Source organism: Sphaerodactylus townsendi, linkage group LG07 (assembly GCF_021028975.2).
Source record: "Sphaerodactylus townsendi isolate TG3544 linkage group LG07, MPM_Stown_v2.3, whole genome shotgun sequence".
In the NCBI taxonomy this organism is placed as follows: domain Eukaryota; kingdom Metazoa; phylum Chordata; class Lepidosauria; order Squamata; family Sphaerodactylidae; genus Sphaerodactylus; species Sphaerodactylus townsendi.
Window position 1 is genome coordinate 118,473,216 of NC_059431.1, and position 17,242 is coordinate 118,490,457.

General features: G+C 44.7%; 1 protein-coding gene across 1 annotated transcript in view; it reads left to right on the plus strand.

The window, feature by feature from the left end:
• The window catches only part of DLG5 (discs large MAGUK scaffold protein 5), a 148,646-nt gene that overhangs the window by 69,587 nt on the left and 61,817 nt on the right, over positions 1 to 17,242 (plus strand). The window contains exons 6-9 of the mRNA XM_048504454.1: positions 5,599 to 5,858; positions 6,966 to 7,278; positions 10,936 to 11,166; positions 15,480 to 15,664. Coding sequence (XP_048360411.1) covers positions 5,599 to 5,858; positions 6,966 to 7,278; positions 10,936 to 11,166; positions 15,480 to 15,664 — 989 coding nt within the window. The remainder of the gene's footprint in view (positions 1 to 5,598; positions 5,859 to 6,965; positions 7,279 to 10,935; positions 11,167 to 15,479; positions 15,665 to 17,242) is intronic.

Sequence of the window (17,242 nt, forward strand, 5' to 3'; positions counted from 1 at the left end):
AGCTCTCTGCTACTCGCAGTGGCCCAGCAGGTGCCTTTGGGAGCTCACATGCAGGATGTGAAAGCAATGGCCTTCTGCGGCTGTTGAATGTCCTCTGTTCGTGGACATTCCACCCACCATGCTTTAGCTTGTGTGGCTATGACCCATAACGCGCATGGTCTAAAGGTCTTTCTGGGTACTGTTCAGAAGCCGGAAGTCTAACTTTGAGGTTTAGTGGATTAGATGCTCCCTATGTGCCTTCTCTGAACCCCCTTGCTTTTGTAGTTGATAGCTAACTTAGTGGTAAATTTCCTTGCCCTTCTTTTATCCCCCCCTTTACTCCCCTTTTTGTGTAGAAGATAAACAGTGACCTGGATGACCCAGGCTAGATTGATCTAGTCCAGGGGTCTGCAACCTGCGGCTCTCCAGAAGTCCATGGACTACAATTCCCATCAATAAACTGGTGGATCCCATGCCTGCCTGTGGGGTTTCCTTAACCCTGTTAGAACTAGGATCTCCCTTTGTTAGGGACTAAGCAGTCAGACTCTTTCTCAGTCTAGCTATAATAAATAACACTGAAATTGTGGCAATGAGATCCTTCCAAACTCTGCCCATTTCTGCTGACACCTTAATGGTACCATCAGTCTGAGGCTTTTTTTCAGTCCGGTTTTGTAAATTTTGTCAATTTCCAGATCAGTCGCAAGGGAAGGCCTACGTAGAGCGAGTTACAATAATCCAACCTGGAGGTGACTGTTGCATAGATCGCAGAGGTAGAGGGTCAGTCGCTGGGCCTGGCGAAGATGGAAGAAAGGAACCAAGGTTACATATGCCACCTGGGTCTCCATTGAGAGAGACGAATCCAGGTGGACACCCAGGTTGCAAGCTGAAGGGGTCAGTGCCAAAGAGACCCCTTCCCACACCGGCGACTGGAAATCCCCAAACCCCCCTTCATGGCCCAGCCAAAGGACCTCCGTCTTCGTTGGATTAAGTTTTAACCTGCTCTGCTTCAACCACCCAGTGACCGCCTCCGAACAATGCTGTAGAACCACAGGGGCAGTGCCCCCTCCCCCATAGATCTCCTTTTAAAAACCTTTTTATGATGATGTCAGGAGATCCCTGTGATGAAGGCAGAAAATTTGCCCCACTCGCCACTGCTCTGCAAAAAAAATGCATTCACATATTAGATAAATTAAAAATGGCAAAGTGCCCCGCTCAGATTTTATCCCGCCTGAAGTTCTGAAATAAAACATTAGACTGGTGGGCACCATTTTTGGCTGCACTGTTCACACATGTAGATCAGACTGGATGCATTCCCAAAGATTGGGGCATGACCATACTCATATACAAAAAAAGGTACTCAAAATGACCTAGCAAATAGACCCATTAGCTTGTTGGCCCGTTGGAAAACTTGATTCCAAACATCTTTTAGATAAATTGTTTATTTGATTAAACCATGAAGATATGGTTTAAACCATGATTAAACCATGTAGATATGGCACCTGAGCAAGGGGGCTTTAGGGAGGGCAAGTCAACAGCAGGACACTGTTTTCTACTTCAACATCTAATTGAAAAGTATCCTTGTAAGGGGCCTTTCATCCCTGTATGCCGCTGTCATCGACCTAAAGGCAGCTTTCGATTCAATCCCAAGGCCCAAACTGTGACAAAAATTAGATTCGTCTAACATTGTTAGAAGACTTCTTTATCTTGCATAAGTGGTTCATGAACAAACCACTCATGGCAAACCACTTCTGAATGTCTATTGCCTTGAGAACACTGTAGGGTCGCCCATAAGTCAGCTGTGACTTGACAGTAAAAAAAAATCAAGTGAACTTGAACTTAAAAAACTGTTAGAAAACCATGCATGATAGAAATCAGCCACAAATCACCCAAACTGTTAGCAGGATAATTATGGGGACTGGGAAGTATATTTTTCTTGTCCCCAAGATTTGTGAAATCCAGCTCTGTGTGTGTGTGTCTGTGGTGGGTGAGGGGAGATGGGTAAAGTTATTGCTTGTTTTGGGGAAGAGTTGGATCTCATGGACAGAACATTCTGTTTGCAAGACCCATTCCTGGTATCTCCAGTTAAAAGGATCCCTAAGATCAGGAGAATCTACCTGAGAAGTTTGGAGAATTGCAGCCGGTAACTTATACAGTCCTGTGGTCCAATTCAATATAAGGCAGCATTGTATGTTCCTGTGTCCCTGGTTGTCATGGCACCCACAATAACCTGATCCTGCTATGAGAGATTAGTCTTGTTGCTGCCTGTAGAAATCACCTGGAATATCTGTTACTTCAAACACCAGCTTGCCAAGTTCACACAGGATGACTTTATGTTATTTAAGTGGCAATACCAGCAGATATGTCTCTATTTACCCGAGCCTTCACCACCAGTAAATGTAGACTGTGTCACTCTGGAAACTGTCGGTAAGCCAAGGGGGACACGGCATAAATGAAGAATGTAATGTGGACTTTTCCTGCTTTTTCACACAAACATGAACTGGTTGGAGGAAGGGGAAAGATTCAAGACAACAGAAGTACTGAATTAATAAAGTTATTGAATTCGTTGCTACAACTGGACCAGGTAGCTTTCAAAATAATTTGGCAGACTCTGGAAGAGAGGTGTATTTAATAAATGGTCAGGAAGATGCTGTGTTGTTAGAAGCTTGTTTGAGCCGCCTACAAGATGTCTTGCTGAAGAGCTTCTGGCCACAACTGGCTAAAAGGGGGGCCTGGTCCCCAAATGAAAACAACCCCGGCACCTGCCAATTGTTTGTAGAAAGTGGGTGGGACCAAGTGGGGCTTTTGGTCAGGAAGGTTTCCGATTGGTCCCTGGAGATTTATTTGGCTGCACAGGTTCTTATATAGATGTTTCTTTGCCAGCCGTTGCCACCACGGCACAAGAATCTGAAGATGCGCTGTTGTAGCTGTTGTGTGGCTGCCTCCACCTACGGGGGCAACTATTTTCTGGCAGCCATTTTGTGGCTGTTCCCACCGCCCTAAGTCAGTATTCCAGAGGAGCCCACGGGCTCAAAAAAGGGTTATTTATTCATTTTAATTTTTTAATTCATTTTAATATTCCGCCTCTCCCCTTTTGGGCTTGGAGCATTTGACCTTTGTTCAGAGGTGGGATCCAGCAGGTTCTCACAGGTTCCCGAGAGTAGGTTACTAATTATTTGTGTGTGCCGAGAAGGGGTTACTGATTGGTGATTTTGCCACACAATTTTTGCCTTAGTTACGCCCCTCCTCTCAGCAGTAGCGCGCAGAACTTGAAGCAGTCTAGCAGGAGGTGCACCGGCGTGCGTGGCAGCCTGCGCCTGCGTGCATTCGTTTCCCGCCCAAGGACCAGTGCAGCGGCTGCATCCTTGCCACAGCCTCACCCAGGAATGCTCCGCCCCCGTCGTGCCCCGCCCAGCCCCATTGGCGCTACGCCACAGTTTGAATCCCACCACCATGGGAACCTGTTACTAAAATTTTTGGATCCCACCACTGCCCCTTGTTCATATCTGATGGAATCATAATGGGGGTTTCTGTGATTGGTACGCCACCTTGTGGCAGATTGTACACTTAAGCACAACTGCGTATTGTGGTTTGAAAGCAATTGTTCATTTAAGAACAGCTTCTCTCTGACAGATTGCAGTAGAGGGGACAGGTTGCAGCGGTGCTTGCAAACAGCAGAAAAGGTGGTAAACCTGCAGTGTAGTCTTTGCTTCCTCATGTAAAAAAATTCCCTTCACATAGTAAAATACTCTGTTCCTGGGGTGTTGTGTGGTTTCTGGGCTGTACGGCCATGTTCTAGTAGCATTTTCTGTAATATCATATCCTCTAAAGATGCCAGCCACAGATGCAGGCAAAACGTCAGGAGAGAATGCTGCTAGAACCCGGCCATATAGTCCGGAAACCACACAGCACCCCAGTGATTCCGGCCGTGAAAGTCTTCGACAATACTCTGTCTGTGGTTGCAACCTTGTCCAGGATTATTGCAGGCAAGGATTATTCTTTATTCATGATGAAACATCCGGTCATGTGACTGCTGCTTCCTGTAACGAGGTGAATGTTTACTAGGCATAGATTTATCTTCTTGCCTGTTGCTTATGTGAATCAATCTTTGGCCTGGATGTTGGCCTGGTGAGGACAAACTTTGTGTCTAAAGGAGCAGAGCGAGGCACCCCTTCTCGCCACTAGTCAGCGCACAGGATCCCAGCCTGGAAGCCCAGATAGGGGGTTGCATCAATTTCCCTGTGCGCTTTAAAATAAAGTAGGTTTAATAATAATCTGTTTAATGGAGCATCTAACATTTTGTTTGCAATTTTATTTTTATTTTGCAGCATACCTGTCAGGAAGGTGTTTATCTGAGGGAAAGGGGTGCACTCTGGAGACCATGTAACCAATCTAGTGCCTCTTTTGATAAGTATATAAGGTTACTTATATACTTTTAAACTATCTGCCCATCTCTTGGGGGCTAATCAATGGTTAACAAATAAGGACCTTCCATGCTTCACTACAGGTAGAATACTTGTATTGCAAAGCTGGAAAGATAAGTGCCCAGTTCTTGTATATCAATAGATTGAGGATCTTGTCACGTTTTCTGTGTTTAAATACATGGCATAAGGAGGATTATTGTGTGTAGCCTTATTTTTAAATATTTGGAAATATTTCATAGGATTATAATTTTGAGTCTACAGTCTGTCTATGCTTTCTTTCTTTCTTTCTTTCTTTCTTTCTTTCTTTCTTTCTTTCTTTCTTTCTTTCTTTCTTTCTTTCTTTCTTTCTTTCTTTCTTTCTTTCTTTCTTTCTTTCTTTCTTTCTTTCTTTCTTTCTTTCTTTCTTTCTTTCTTTCTTTCTCTCTTTCTCTCTTTCTCTCTTTCTCTCTTTCTCTCTTTCTCTCTCTCTTTCTCTCTTTCTCTCTTTCTTTCTTTCTCTCTCTCTCTCTCTTTCTCTCTCTCTCTCTCTCTCTTTCTCTCTCTCTCTCTCTTTTTCTCTTTCTCTCTTTCTCTCTTTCTCTCTCTTTCTCTCCCTCTCTCTTTCTCTCTTCCCCCCTCTTAACTTTGACTTCCCCCCTTTTTTCTTTTTGCTGGTTTTTTTGAAATGAAGTGTAAACAACACCTTGGCAAAGATGGGTGTGTGGAGGGTGGTGCTGCTGTTACCACACCAAGCTGTGAGCGTGGCACAGTGCAAAGCTTGGGCTGGTGGTGGAGCCCAGGGCAGCTGTGCGCAAGGGTACCTGGGTGGTGGAAATCCTTTCCCGACTACAAGGAAGTGCTGTGGGAAGGGCGTCCAGGGGACTCGGAGAAGCAGAAAGGTACAAAGAGGAAGGCAGGCAAAAGAGAGGGAGTGCCAAGGTCAAGAGGAGAAGCAGGAGAAAGAGAGGGAGGGAATGGAGAAGAACTCGTGGGCCTTCTCGGTGTGGACAGCCGTGGGCTGCTGTGCCCTTCGCATGAAACAAGGCTGAACGTGCATCCACAACAGACATATCCTGGGTTTGAGGGTAGATCCATACAATGAACAAAATGTTCTGTATCCTCTTGCAGTTTGCTAGATCCTCTTGCAGTTTTCTTCAGGTGGGGTTGAAATCTACCCTGCTGGGACTTTTTGTACAAATTGTTCTTCTTCGTTTTCCAGGTTATGAAGCAGAACGGGTCGTCGGAGATACTCAACAAACTCTACGACACGGCGATGGACAAGCTGGAAGGCGTGAAGAAGGACTACGACGCGCTGAGGAAGCGGTACAACGAGAAGATTGCCAGCCACAACACCGACCTGAGCCGGCTGGAGCAGGCGGAAGAGGAGAACCGGCGCCTGCAGAAGCAGATGGACGCGTTGATGAAGCAGCGAGACACCGCCGTCCATTTCCAGCAGCAGTACTCCTCCTCCCTGAGAAGGTGCGGGGTGGAGTCGGGTATCTCCCACAGGGTGCCTCTTTGTTTTGGCGTGGGCCTTCTCTCGGCTCATTATGTCATGCACCCCACCGCAGGGGTCTCCTTTTCTCCTTCCTGCCACTCATACCAAGTCGTGGAGTGCCAGAAAGGGAGCTGAAGAGGGGGTGAGTCATGGTGGAGAAATTTCTGACCCTTTGTGTGACCTTCATCCTGGAGGTGGAAAGTGCCCTCATGTCACAGGTGACTTATAGGGACAGGTTTGGACAGAGCCGTAGCGAGGGGAAACTTTTGGTTGCCCTCCTCTAGACTCGTTCCAGCTTGTCAATATCCTTCCTGAATTGCAGTGCCCAGAATTGTACACAGTGTTCCAGGTGGTCTAACCAATGCAGAATAGAGAGGTACAATTACATCCTTCGATCTAGACCAGTGGTGGCGAATCTATGGCACGGGTGCCAGAGGTGGCACTCAGAGCCCTCTCTGTGGGCATGCACAAACAGAGTCGTCCCCCTCCCACATCAAGGCTGGCCTGGGCTGCTGGGCTCAATTATTAGCATTAAAACTAAGACTTAGTTTTGGGGAAGCAGTGTAGGTAACCCTGTTAAGCGCTGTTAAACCCCACTGATTTTCATGCAAAGAACTAAAGCGAGATCCTTTACCTGGGAGTCAGCTCAGTTGCTGGCAACGGGGCTTGCTTCTGAGTAAACCCTCCTAGGGTTGTGATTCACCTGTTCAAAGAGTTGCACAGTTGCTTCAAAGCAAAGCCACCAGCTACCACCAAGCTTACTCCTGAGTAACGCACGCCTCATAGTCAACCGGTTTTTCTAAACTAAAACCTCCGTATTCAGGTTAAATTGCCGTGTTGGCACTTTGCAATAAATAAGTGGGTTTGGGGTTGCAATTTGGGCACTCGGGCTCGAAAAGGTTCGCCATCACTGATCTAGACACTATACTCCAATTGATACAGCCCAGAATTGCATTGGCTTTCTTGGTGGCCACATCACACTGCTGACTCACGTTCAGTTTGTGGTCTACTAAGACTCCCAGATCCGTTTTGCCTGTAGTGTTGTCAAGCCAGGTGTCACCCATCCTGTCTTCTTTCTCTTCCCTTAGATTTGAGACAGTGCAGCAAGAACTCAGCAAAGCCACAGCCCAAAACAAGGAGCTGCAGAGGGAAATGGAGCGCTTGCAGTCAGAGGTGACAAGGTTCAAGACGATGCAGCTGAAGGCACTGAAGGATGCTGAGAAACACAAGGAAGAACGAGACTCCGTGTTCAGCGAGTATCGCCTCATCATGAGTGAGAGGGACCAGGTCATCAAAGAGGTGGACAAGCTGCAAACGGAGCTGGAGCTGGCGGAATCCAAGCTGAAGAACACGTCCTCGGAGAAGAGGGTGGCCAGTGAGGAGATGGAAGCTTTGAGACAGGTGCAGTATGGGAAGGGCAACGAGGGACAGGCTTGGCGAGGTGATTGGCTCTTGGTGAAATAACACGTCACTGGCTCTCGCAGCCGGAATCAGTGGGGTGTTGTGTGGTTTCTGGGCTGTATCAGATCCTCTGAAGATGCCGGCCACAGATGCAGGCAAAGCGTCAGGAGAAAATGCTACTAGATTCCTCCCTCTTGGGAAGAGGATTTTGAATATGGAGCTGCTGGACGCCCTTTATTTTTATGCTAGTATTTTTATATTCTATTTATGAGATCTAGCTTTTACTGTTTTATCGCTGCTCTAGCTTTTACTGTTTTATCGCTGCTTTTAAAGATTTAGCCATTTTATGTTATATTATGTTTATTGTTGTACACCGCCCGGAGCCCCTCGGGGATAGGGTGGTATAAAAATCTAATTATTATTATTATTATTATTATTATTATTATTATTATTATTATTATTATTATTATTATTATTATTATTATTATTATTATTATTATTATTATTATACATAACAACACAGCACAAGTGTCTGGAATTCATCTCTGAATATCGAGTCCTTCCCAAGGACCTAGGATATTAGAGGTATTTGCGTAGAATATGTGCAGTTCCTAGAAGTGCTGCTTTCTGCAGCATGTGGACTGATGTTCTGTCCAAGTTTAGGAAACTTTCCAGATGTTTTTCCACCAGAATTTCTTTGGGATTCCTCCTAGAGCACCGACTACTAGTGGGATTACTGTTGTTCTTTTTTGCCACAATCGTTCAACTTCAATTTGTAGGTCCTTGTATTTTGTGATCTTTTCCAGCTCTTTGTCCTCTACCCTGCTGTCAACTGGCACAGCAACATCGATGATCCAAACATGTTTCTTCTCTATCACTGTTATTAATGTCACCTGTAGGAGTGTTGTGTTACCCAGGTGTCTGTCTGTCTGTATTCTAAAGTCCCAGAGTATTTTTGCTTCTTCATTTTCTGTGGACTTCTCTGGCTTGTGCTCGTACCAGGTCTTGCTACAGGGCAGGCCGTATTATACATTATACATTATACATTATTATTATTATTATTATTATTATTATTATTATTATTATTATTATTATTATTATTATTATTATTATTATTATTATTAATAATAATAACAACAACAACAACAACAACAATAACAATAACAATAACAATAACAATAACAATAACAATAACAACAATAACAATAATAATAATAATAATAATAATAATAATAATAATAATAATAATAATAATAATAATAATAATAATAATAATAATAATAATAATAGAACACGGCCATACAGCCATGGCAAATTTTGCTTAGGGTGTTGTGTGGTTTCTGGGCTGTATGGCCGAGTTTTAGTAGTATTTTCTCCTGACGTTTTGCCTGCATCTGTTGCTGGCATCTTTAGAGGATCAGATCTTCAGAGGAACAGATGCAAGCAAAACGGCAGGAGAAAATGCTACCAGAACCCGGCCATACAGCCCGAAAACCACACGACACCCCAGTGATTCCAGCCATGAAAGCCTTTGACAAAACCTTGCTTCGCTTTTGAGACCGGAAACAATTGGGCTAGCCTGGGCTATCCATGGCAAGCCCTGTTAAACCTCTTCCAAAAATGCAAAGACCAACAAAACTGCAACTATTTTGCAGAATATTTTCTGAGCCGCTCCAAAACATGATAAGTTCTGATGGAATAGCCTTAAAGCAGATACAAGTGGGGTATTCTGGACTTGACCAAATGTCCGCAAAAGCGAGTTCGCACTCATTTTCATGCAGCTAAAATCCTCTTCTGTTATCAGAGTGAGATGGTTCTGTGCAGCAACTCAACAGCTGCACTACATTTCATCATTCAGAGATCCTGGACAGTATTATCGGATCGCAATGAAGGAATCCGTCTTTACTGACCCAGCATTCCATTTCACTCTCTCTTTGACTCGACATCTTAGAGCCGCTGCCTTAATGGACCGTTCAGCAGGAGGCAGTCATGTGTGTTCATGTGCAATGATCTTAGAATCATAGAGTTGGAAGAGACCCCAAGGGCCATCAAGTCCAACCCCGTGCAATGCAGAAACTCACAATCAAAGCACTCCTGACAGATGGCCATTCAGCCTCTCTTTAAAAACCTCCAAAGAAGGAGACTCCACCACACTCCCAAGATTCTACTGTCTAACAGCCCTTACTGTCAGGAAGTTTTTCCTGATGTTTAGGTGGAATCTCTTTTCCTTCAGCTTGAACCCACGACTCCTGGCCCTAGTCTCTGGAGCAGCAGAAAACAAACTTGCTCCCTCACCAACATGACATCCCTTCAAATATCTAAACATGGCTATCATGTCACTTCTTCACCTTCTCTTCCCCAAACTAAACATCCCCAGTTCCTTAAGCCTCTCCTTGTAGGGCATGGATTCCAGACCTTTGTCCTGCCTTACGTATGTCTAGCAGGCGTCCTTAAGTTTTAATGTAGAGGTATTTATCTACTTTTATTTATTTATTATTTATTTATTTAAAACATTTTTATGCTGCCTTTTCGCCCAGTTAGGGTATGCAAGGCAGCAACCATTATTTTATTTTATTTTATTTTATTTATTTATTTATTTATTTATTTATTTATTTATTTATTTATTTATTTATTTATTTATTTATATTTATATTTATATTTATATTTATATACCGCCCTCCCCAAAGGCTCAGGGCGGTGTCCATCAAACCTAAAAACAATTTAAAACATCAAATACATAGTTTACAATAAAATAATATATAAAATACTAACTACAGATGGCTGTACTATACTATAAAATACTAAACAACCCCCCTTTCCCCCTTTATATACCCACGGGAGGCCAGATGTTCTTATGGCGGAGTTGACATCATCCCGGCTGGCCAAACGCCTGGCGGAACAGGTCCGTTTTGCAGGCCCTGTGGAAACTTTGTAAGTCCCGCAGGGCCCTGATCTCACCTGGAAGCCTGTTCCACCAGGTAGGGGCCAGAGCCGTAAAAGCCCTGGCCCTTGTAGAGGGCTTAAAACATTTAAGCAATTAAAACATTTAAGCAATTTAAAATGCATTAAACATAATAAAACAATTCAATTAAAAGCTCATAAGCAACACTGGGAAAAGGACCAGTAGCCATTGTTGGAGAATGTTCGATGAAGTAAAACAAAAGTCTTCTGCAGGTGAGAAGCACAAAGGCGGAAATCATTCCAAAGAGTTGATTCCACAACTGCTAAGGCCCTTCCTTCCTTGTGTTTATTTATTTTATTTATTTATTTATTAATTCGGCTTTTATACCGCCCGATCCCCGAAGGGCTCCGGGCGGTGTTGCCACCCTCAGATGGCAGAGGCAATTAAAACCAGCCCTGTGAGGATGACAGGAGTGGATGGGTAGGTTTGCATGGGAGGAGGCGGTCCTCAAGGTATGTTAGCTCTACAGGTCAATACCAAAGGTTAGAAGCGGCATCTGAGTGGAGCCCGGAAGCAAATTGCATGCGGAGTGTAGATGCCTCAAGACTGGAGGGACACGGTCCCCACAGCCATAGCCAAGTTGCTAGCTTTTTCTGTAAACGGGGTGGGTTTTTCCCAACATCACTGTGCACCCCTTCAAAGAAATGTCCGCTTCTGAACTTCACAAACCTGCCAATGGTGGCATCTCGTTGTAGGAGCTCAACTCGGCTCTGGTGGAACGTGATCGCGCCATCTGCGAGAGGAACGAGCTCTTGGAAAAGTACTGCCACGAAGTGAAAGACAAGGCCGAGGCCCAGAAGGAGCTTGATCAAGCGTGCAAGGATATTGAGACGGTGAAGGAAGAGAGAGACGTGGCCAGGAAGGAGAGGACGGAAGCCATCATCCAGAGGGACCATCTGCTGAGAGAGTACTATCAAGCTCGTCAGGTAGCATCAGACCAAGCTTGCACAAGTTTCTGGTCCAATGGATCAGCTTTGAGTAATTAGTTCCAGAGGTGGGATCCAGCCGGTTCTCACAGGTTCCCGAGAGTAGGTTACTAATTATTTGTGTGTGCCGAGAGCGGAGCAGCAGTGGCGTAGTGGCTAAGAGCAGTGGCTAAGAGCAGGTGCACTCTGATCTGGAGGAACCAGGTTTGATTCCCAGCTCTGCCACTTGAGTTGTGGAGGCTTATCTGGGGAATTCAAAGTAGCCTGTGCACTCCCACACACGCCAGCTGGGTGACCTTGGGCTAGTCACAGCTTCTCAGAGCTCTCTCAGCCCCACCCACCTCACAGGGTGTTTGTTGTGAGGGGGGAAGGGCAAGGAGATTGTAAGCCCCTTTGAGTCTCCTACAGGAGAGAAAGGGGGGAATATTAATCCAAACTCTTCTTCTTATTCTACTAATTGGTGATTTTGCCATGTGATTTTTGCCTTAGTTACGCCCCTCCTCCTCACAGTGGCGTATTTGCCTAGGGACATGTTAACTTGTTTTCCTGTTTTTCACTGCTTCACGTCCCACACCATTGTTTGTTTGTTGGTATTATTGAACAATTGTAAACAGTTTTTGGTTTCTTTGAATCTAGAGGCGGGGTGAAAAGGAACTGCACCTGGGGTGTGCGTGCCCTGCGTCCTTGCCACAGCCCCGCCCAGGAACACCCCGCCCCCAGAATGCCCGCCCACGCCCCCGTCGTGCCCCGCCCAGTCCCATTGGTGCTACGCCACTGTTTCAGAACTGCTTAATTGGAGTCCAGTAGCACCTTCGAGACCAACGTGATCTCCAGAGCACAAACCTTTGAGAGTTGGTGCTCCTTTGGAGAGGTATCTGCCAAACACCCCAAACATCTTGCTGAACTCAAATCTAACAGTTCATGTAGAGAGAAATTTTTCTCTCTTTCTCACCATACTAGAACCAAGGGGCATACATTGAAAATGCTGGGGAAAAGAATTAGGACTAATAAAAGGAAACACTTCTTCACGCAACGTGTGATTGGTGTTTGGAATATGTTGCCGCAGGAGGTGGTGATGGCCACTAACCTGGATAGCTTTAAAAGGGGCTTGGACAGATTTATGGAGGAGAAGTCGATCTGTGGCTACCAATCTTGATCCTCTTTGATCTGAGATTGCAAATGCCTTAGCAGACCAGGTGCTCAGGAGCAGCAGCCGCAGAAGGCCATTGCTTTCACCTCCTGCATGTGAGCTCCCCAAGGCACCTGGTGGGCCACTGCGAGTAGCAGAGAGCTGGACTAGATGGACTCTGGTCTGATCCAGCTGGCTTGTTCTTATGTTCTTATGTAAACAGAAAACTCATCAAGTAACATTTCTTGGTGGCCTTCATGGTCACAGGTCTGAAGGACTGGATGGTTCTCTCTGTCAGTTGCTGACAAGGATGACAATAGAATTAGAGCAGTGGTTCTCAACCTTCCTAATGCAGTGACCCTTTAATACAGTTCCTCATGTTGTGGTGACCCCCAACCCTAACATTTATCCATTTTACAGGTGGAGAACACTGATGCAGAGAGTCTTAGGCGACCCCTGTGAAAGGGTCGTTCGACCCCCAAAAGGGTCGCGACCCGCAGGTTGAGAACCGCTGAATTAGAGTCCTCCTGTAGGAAGAATTTGTTAAAATTTAGCAGCCATTCATCATTTATTGGAATGAAATTAAGCTTGATGAAAGTGTGAAGAAAGAAAACCTGAGATATATTTTAAAATATACTGGGAATGATTCTGATATCTATTTATAGTCAACACGCAGATGTAAATGTTCTCGTGTGTTTTATTCTTGTGGAAAAAGGGGAAAAAAGGCAACAGAATTAGAGCGTCGGCTGGGAATAGATGCTTCCACAATAATGCCATTTCAATCCACTTTCAATGCACATTGCAACTTGGTTTTACTGCGTGAAATGGCAGGATCCACTTGCAAGTGATCATGACGCTGACAATGGATTGAAAGTGCGTTAGTCAACATGCTTGAAAGCACCATGAAGGGGCAGGTTTGTTGAGGAGCATCTGCATGGCATACCAAAAGGTCCCTGGTTCAACCCCCGGCATCTCTGGGTTTGTTGTTGTGGTTGTTGTTGCTTAAACGGATCAGATGAGAGGCGTTGTGAGAGAGCTCTGCCCAAGGCTTTATAGCTGCCAGTAAGAGCAGATAATGTGGACCCAGTTCAAGGTCAGGCAGCTGCTTCTGGTCTGTTCTGCAGTGGGCTTTGACTTAGAAGAGGTAGCAAGCCTTTAATGGCATAGACAACAGTACAACAATAATAAAAAACGGATTAAAAAGCATATACAATACAGGGAATAAATGTTAGGTCGAAGGAAATCTACTGGCGCTTAGTAATTTCCAGGAGAAAGTCTGCCTCTATCATACAGAGAGAAGGATCAGGATTGTCCAACAAGTAGTGTAATCTAATTAAATCGGGGAGATGGGGTAAATGTAAAGGAGTAAGATTCACATACTTGGATCTGATTTCCTTGAATCTGAGACAGTGTAGTAATTGGTGGGCCAGAGATTCAACTGAGCCATCGTTACATGGGCACAATCTTTTAGCCTTTTCTTGCTTATTAAATCTGCCATGTAACAAGGCAGAAGGCATAACATTAAACCTGGCGAGCATTATGGCTCTCCTTTGAGCAGGGTTGACTTAGAAGAGGCAATTTCTTTACATATATTTTTAAACGCGAGACCAAAGAGTTAGGGCCCATCATGGCTCTCTTACGAGTGTCCTTTGTTAAGCTCATGTGCATATGTCACTCACAGATGTGCATTAACCCCCCCCCCCCCCAATGCACCAATCATATCCCATTCCTTGCTACTAAAAAAGTCTCCTATGCGTTTTGACTTCAGAAGTCTCCCTATCTGAGTATCTCCCTGGGTTCTGGAATTCCTGAATATGAATGCGTTGGCGTTCTGCCTTTTTTTGAAAAAAAAATGGGGATTTGCTGGTGCTGTTTTTGTGCGTGCTTTACCTCTGATCCCATCAGTCCCTCATCTTTATGGGTAATGGATGGCACCATAGTAATAAAAATCTAGTGGGCATGTTGTTTGAATGTTTGGCCACTAACCTGGATAGCTTTAAAGGGGGCTTGGACAGATTTATGGAGGAGAAGTCGATCTCTGGCTACCAATCTTGACCCTCCTTGATCTGAGATTGCAAATGCCTTAGCAGACCAGGTGCTCGGGAGCAACAGCCGCAGAAGGCCATTGCTTTAACATCCTGCATGTGAGCTCCCAATGGCACCTGGTGGGCCACTGCGAGTAGCAGAGAGCTGGACTAGATGGACTCTGGTCTGATCCAGCTGGCTTGTTCTTATGTTCTTATGTTCTTAATGTGCTGATGCACAACTGTAGGTAGATGAGAAAAACCACAGCCTGAAAATGATGGCAAAACTGCTTGTGCCAAATTCAAAATTATTCTTCATAAATCCTCTGAGTAAAGTTGGGCGGAGCAAAATAATGTGCTCTGCCCACCACAACTCATTCAGTTGTGAGAGTCCACCACAACTCATTCAGTTGTGTTTGGGGTCCTATTGAATTTACCCCCCAGAATTGCATCTTTTTAAAAACACGGGTTCAGTTAAGGCAGAGGTGTCCAACTCTGGCGCCCCAGATGTTCATGGACTACGATTCCCATCAGCCCCTACTAGCATGCAGAGTCTGATGGAATTGTAGTCCATGAACATCTGGGGTGTCGGAGTTGGGCACCCCTGAGTTAAGGGTTATACATTTTTAAGCAAGCCTTTATTGGCATAGACAACAGTACAACAATAATAAAAAACAGATTAAAAAGCATATACAATACAGGAAATAAATGTTAGGTCGAAGGAAATCTACTGAAACGTTTGTGGTAATTTCAGGAGAAAGTCATGCCACTATCATACAGAGAGAAGGATCAGGGGTTGTCCAACAAATGAGTGTAATCCTGAATTAAATCGGGGAGATGGGAGTAAAATGTAAAGGAGTAAGATTCATGCATACTTGGGATCATGATTTCCTTGAATCTGGAGACAGTGTAGTAATGGTGGTGGGCCAGAGATTCAACTGAGCCCGTCGTTACCGCGGGCACAATCTTTTAGCGTATTCTTGCTTATTAAAATCCTGCCATGCTTAACAAGGCCAGAGAAAGGACATAACATTAAACCTGGCGAGAGCATTATGGCTCTTATTTGAGGCGGAGGTTGTTATACATTTTTTTTAAAAAAAGAATCCCATGCTGTAACCGTTCTTGCCCAAAACTGATGGCACCTTATTCTACCTTCTCAGATACAAGATTCTGCCACTCTGGATATTGAAAGAGCTAACAAGGAAATCGACATGCTTCGAAAGCAGTATGAAGCCATGTCTCAGGAGCTAAAAGAAGCCGTCCAGGAAGCAGAAGTCGCCAAGTGCAGGCGAGATTGGGCCTTCCAGGAACGTGACAAGATCGTTGCGGAAAGAGAGAGCATACGGTAAAAAGAAAGGCAGTTGCTCTCGTCAGAATTGGAGGACTTAGGAACAAGCCGGCCTTTGGTCCTTGTGGTTAATTTTCTCTTAGACTTCTTTTTTAAGTTTCTGAATTTTAAAAAAAACTTTAAAAACCTTTAACTCAATTAAGATTATGTAATTTAACTGAAATTAATTAGCAGAGATATTTGAGGTTACATTTCTTTGATATCTTTGTACGCCACAATTATATCAACTGAGCAACTCTTGCGAAAAAGGTTTGCTAAGCTATCTTCCGCTGAGATATATCCTTCCCTCAATGTCAGTTTGATTGTCAGAAAAGTTTGTTTACTTTGCTTTATTCATTGTTTCACTGGTGGAAGATTACCTGACTTCCAAGATCTGGTGAAGGTAATTCTGGCCGCTGTGATCATGTGGAAGATCATGTTTCAAAATTCTTTCTGAGAAAATGGGTCTGTCGCTTCGGAGAGAACTGTGACTGGCCCAAATTAACCCAGCAGGCTTCATGCGGAGGAGTAGGTAGTAGTAGTAGTAGTAGTAGTAAAGCCTTTATTGGCATTGTAAATTACAAGAAAACATTTATCAATTTAAAAAACTAGAATGCATCAAATATATACACATACAAGTTGTTCCCATGAGTTATGTTTGTAATTCCAGCTCTTATCAATATAAAGCCCAAACGTGATCACCAAAAGCTACAATTCACAAGTGCTTACTTTTTTACAGTTCATATAAAAAGTGACACCTGGTAATGAGACTGCAACATCTTTCTAGATGTCCTCCGCACTTGCTTGGGTTTGGTTATCAGGGGTCTTAGGTTGGTTTCTAAAAGAACTGTTTCCCGACATATTGAGAAGTGGGCTGATTGTAAAGTGTTATAGATTTCCAAATCTAGCATGGGATAAATAATACTACTAGTTAGGAAAAAATACACAGTGAGCTGAAACATAAATCTTCAGGAGGAGTAGGGAATCAAACCTGGTTCTCCAGATTAGAGTCCACCGCTCTTAATTGCTGGCTTTCGAACTGGTTAGTGAAGGTCCGTCCAACAAGTCCTGAAACGGTGGGGTTGGATCCCCACAGTTTTTCTGCCAGATGAGCTAGGATGAGGAGGGGGAAGAGAGAGAGTCTGAAGCCATGGAACACCATGAAGACTCCCTTCCTAGACCTGTTCCGGTGTGCAGATTACAGCCTGTTGCATCCAGTGTAGCCCCAACTCACCAGGCCCATCAGTCATGAGGACTGATGCCGTGTGAGCTTGTGGGTGGTGGTGGTGGAAGGCCCTCCTCTCTCCACCAGACCCTTCTCCCTCTTCCTTCTGTGTCTGTGATTCCTCTCCCTCCACAGTCCCAGCTATGGAATCATCTGGTTTCTGTCCTTCCCAATTGGCCATGCTGGCAGGGGCTGATGGGAATTGTAGTCCAAGAACATCTGGAGAGCCGCAGGTTGCAGACCCTTGGGCTAGACAATGAGTGGGAAGCGTGTAGCACGTGAGTGGGGGCGGGGGGGCGGGGAGGAGATGGTGGATGAAGTTACAATTTTACTTAGGTCTTTATGTGAAACAGGGCGTCACCACCTGCTGA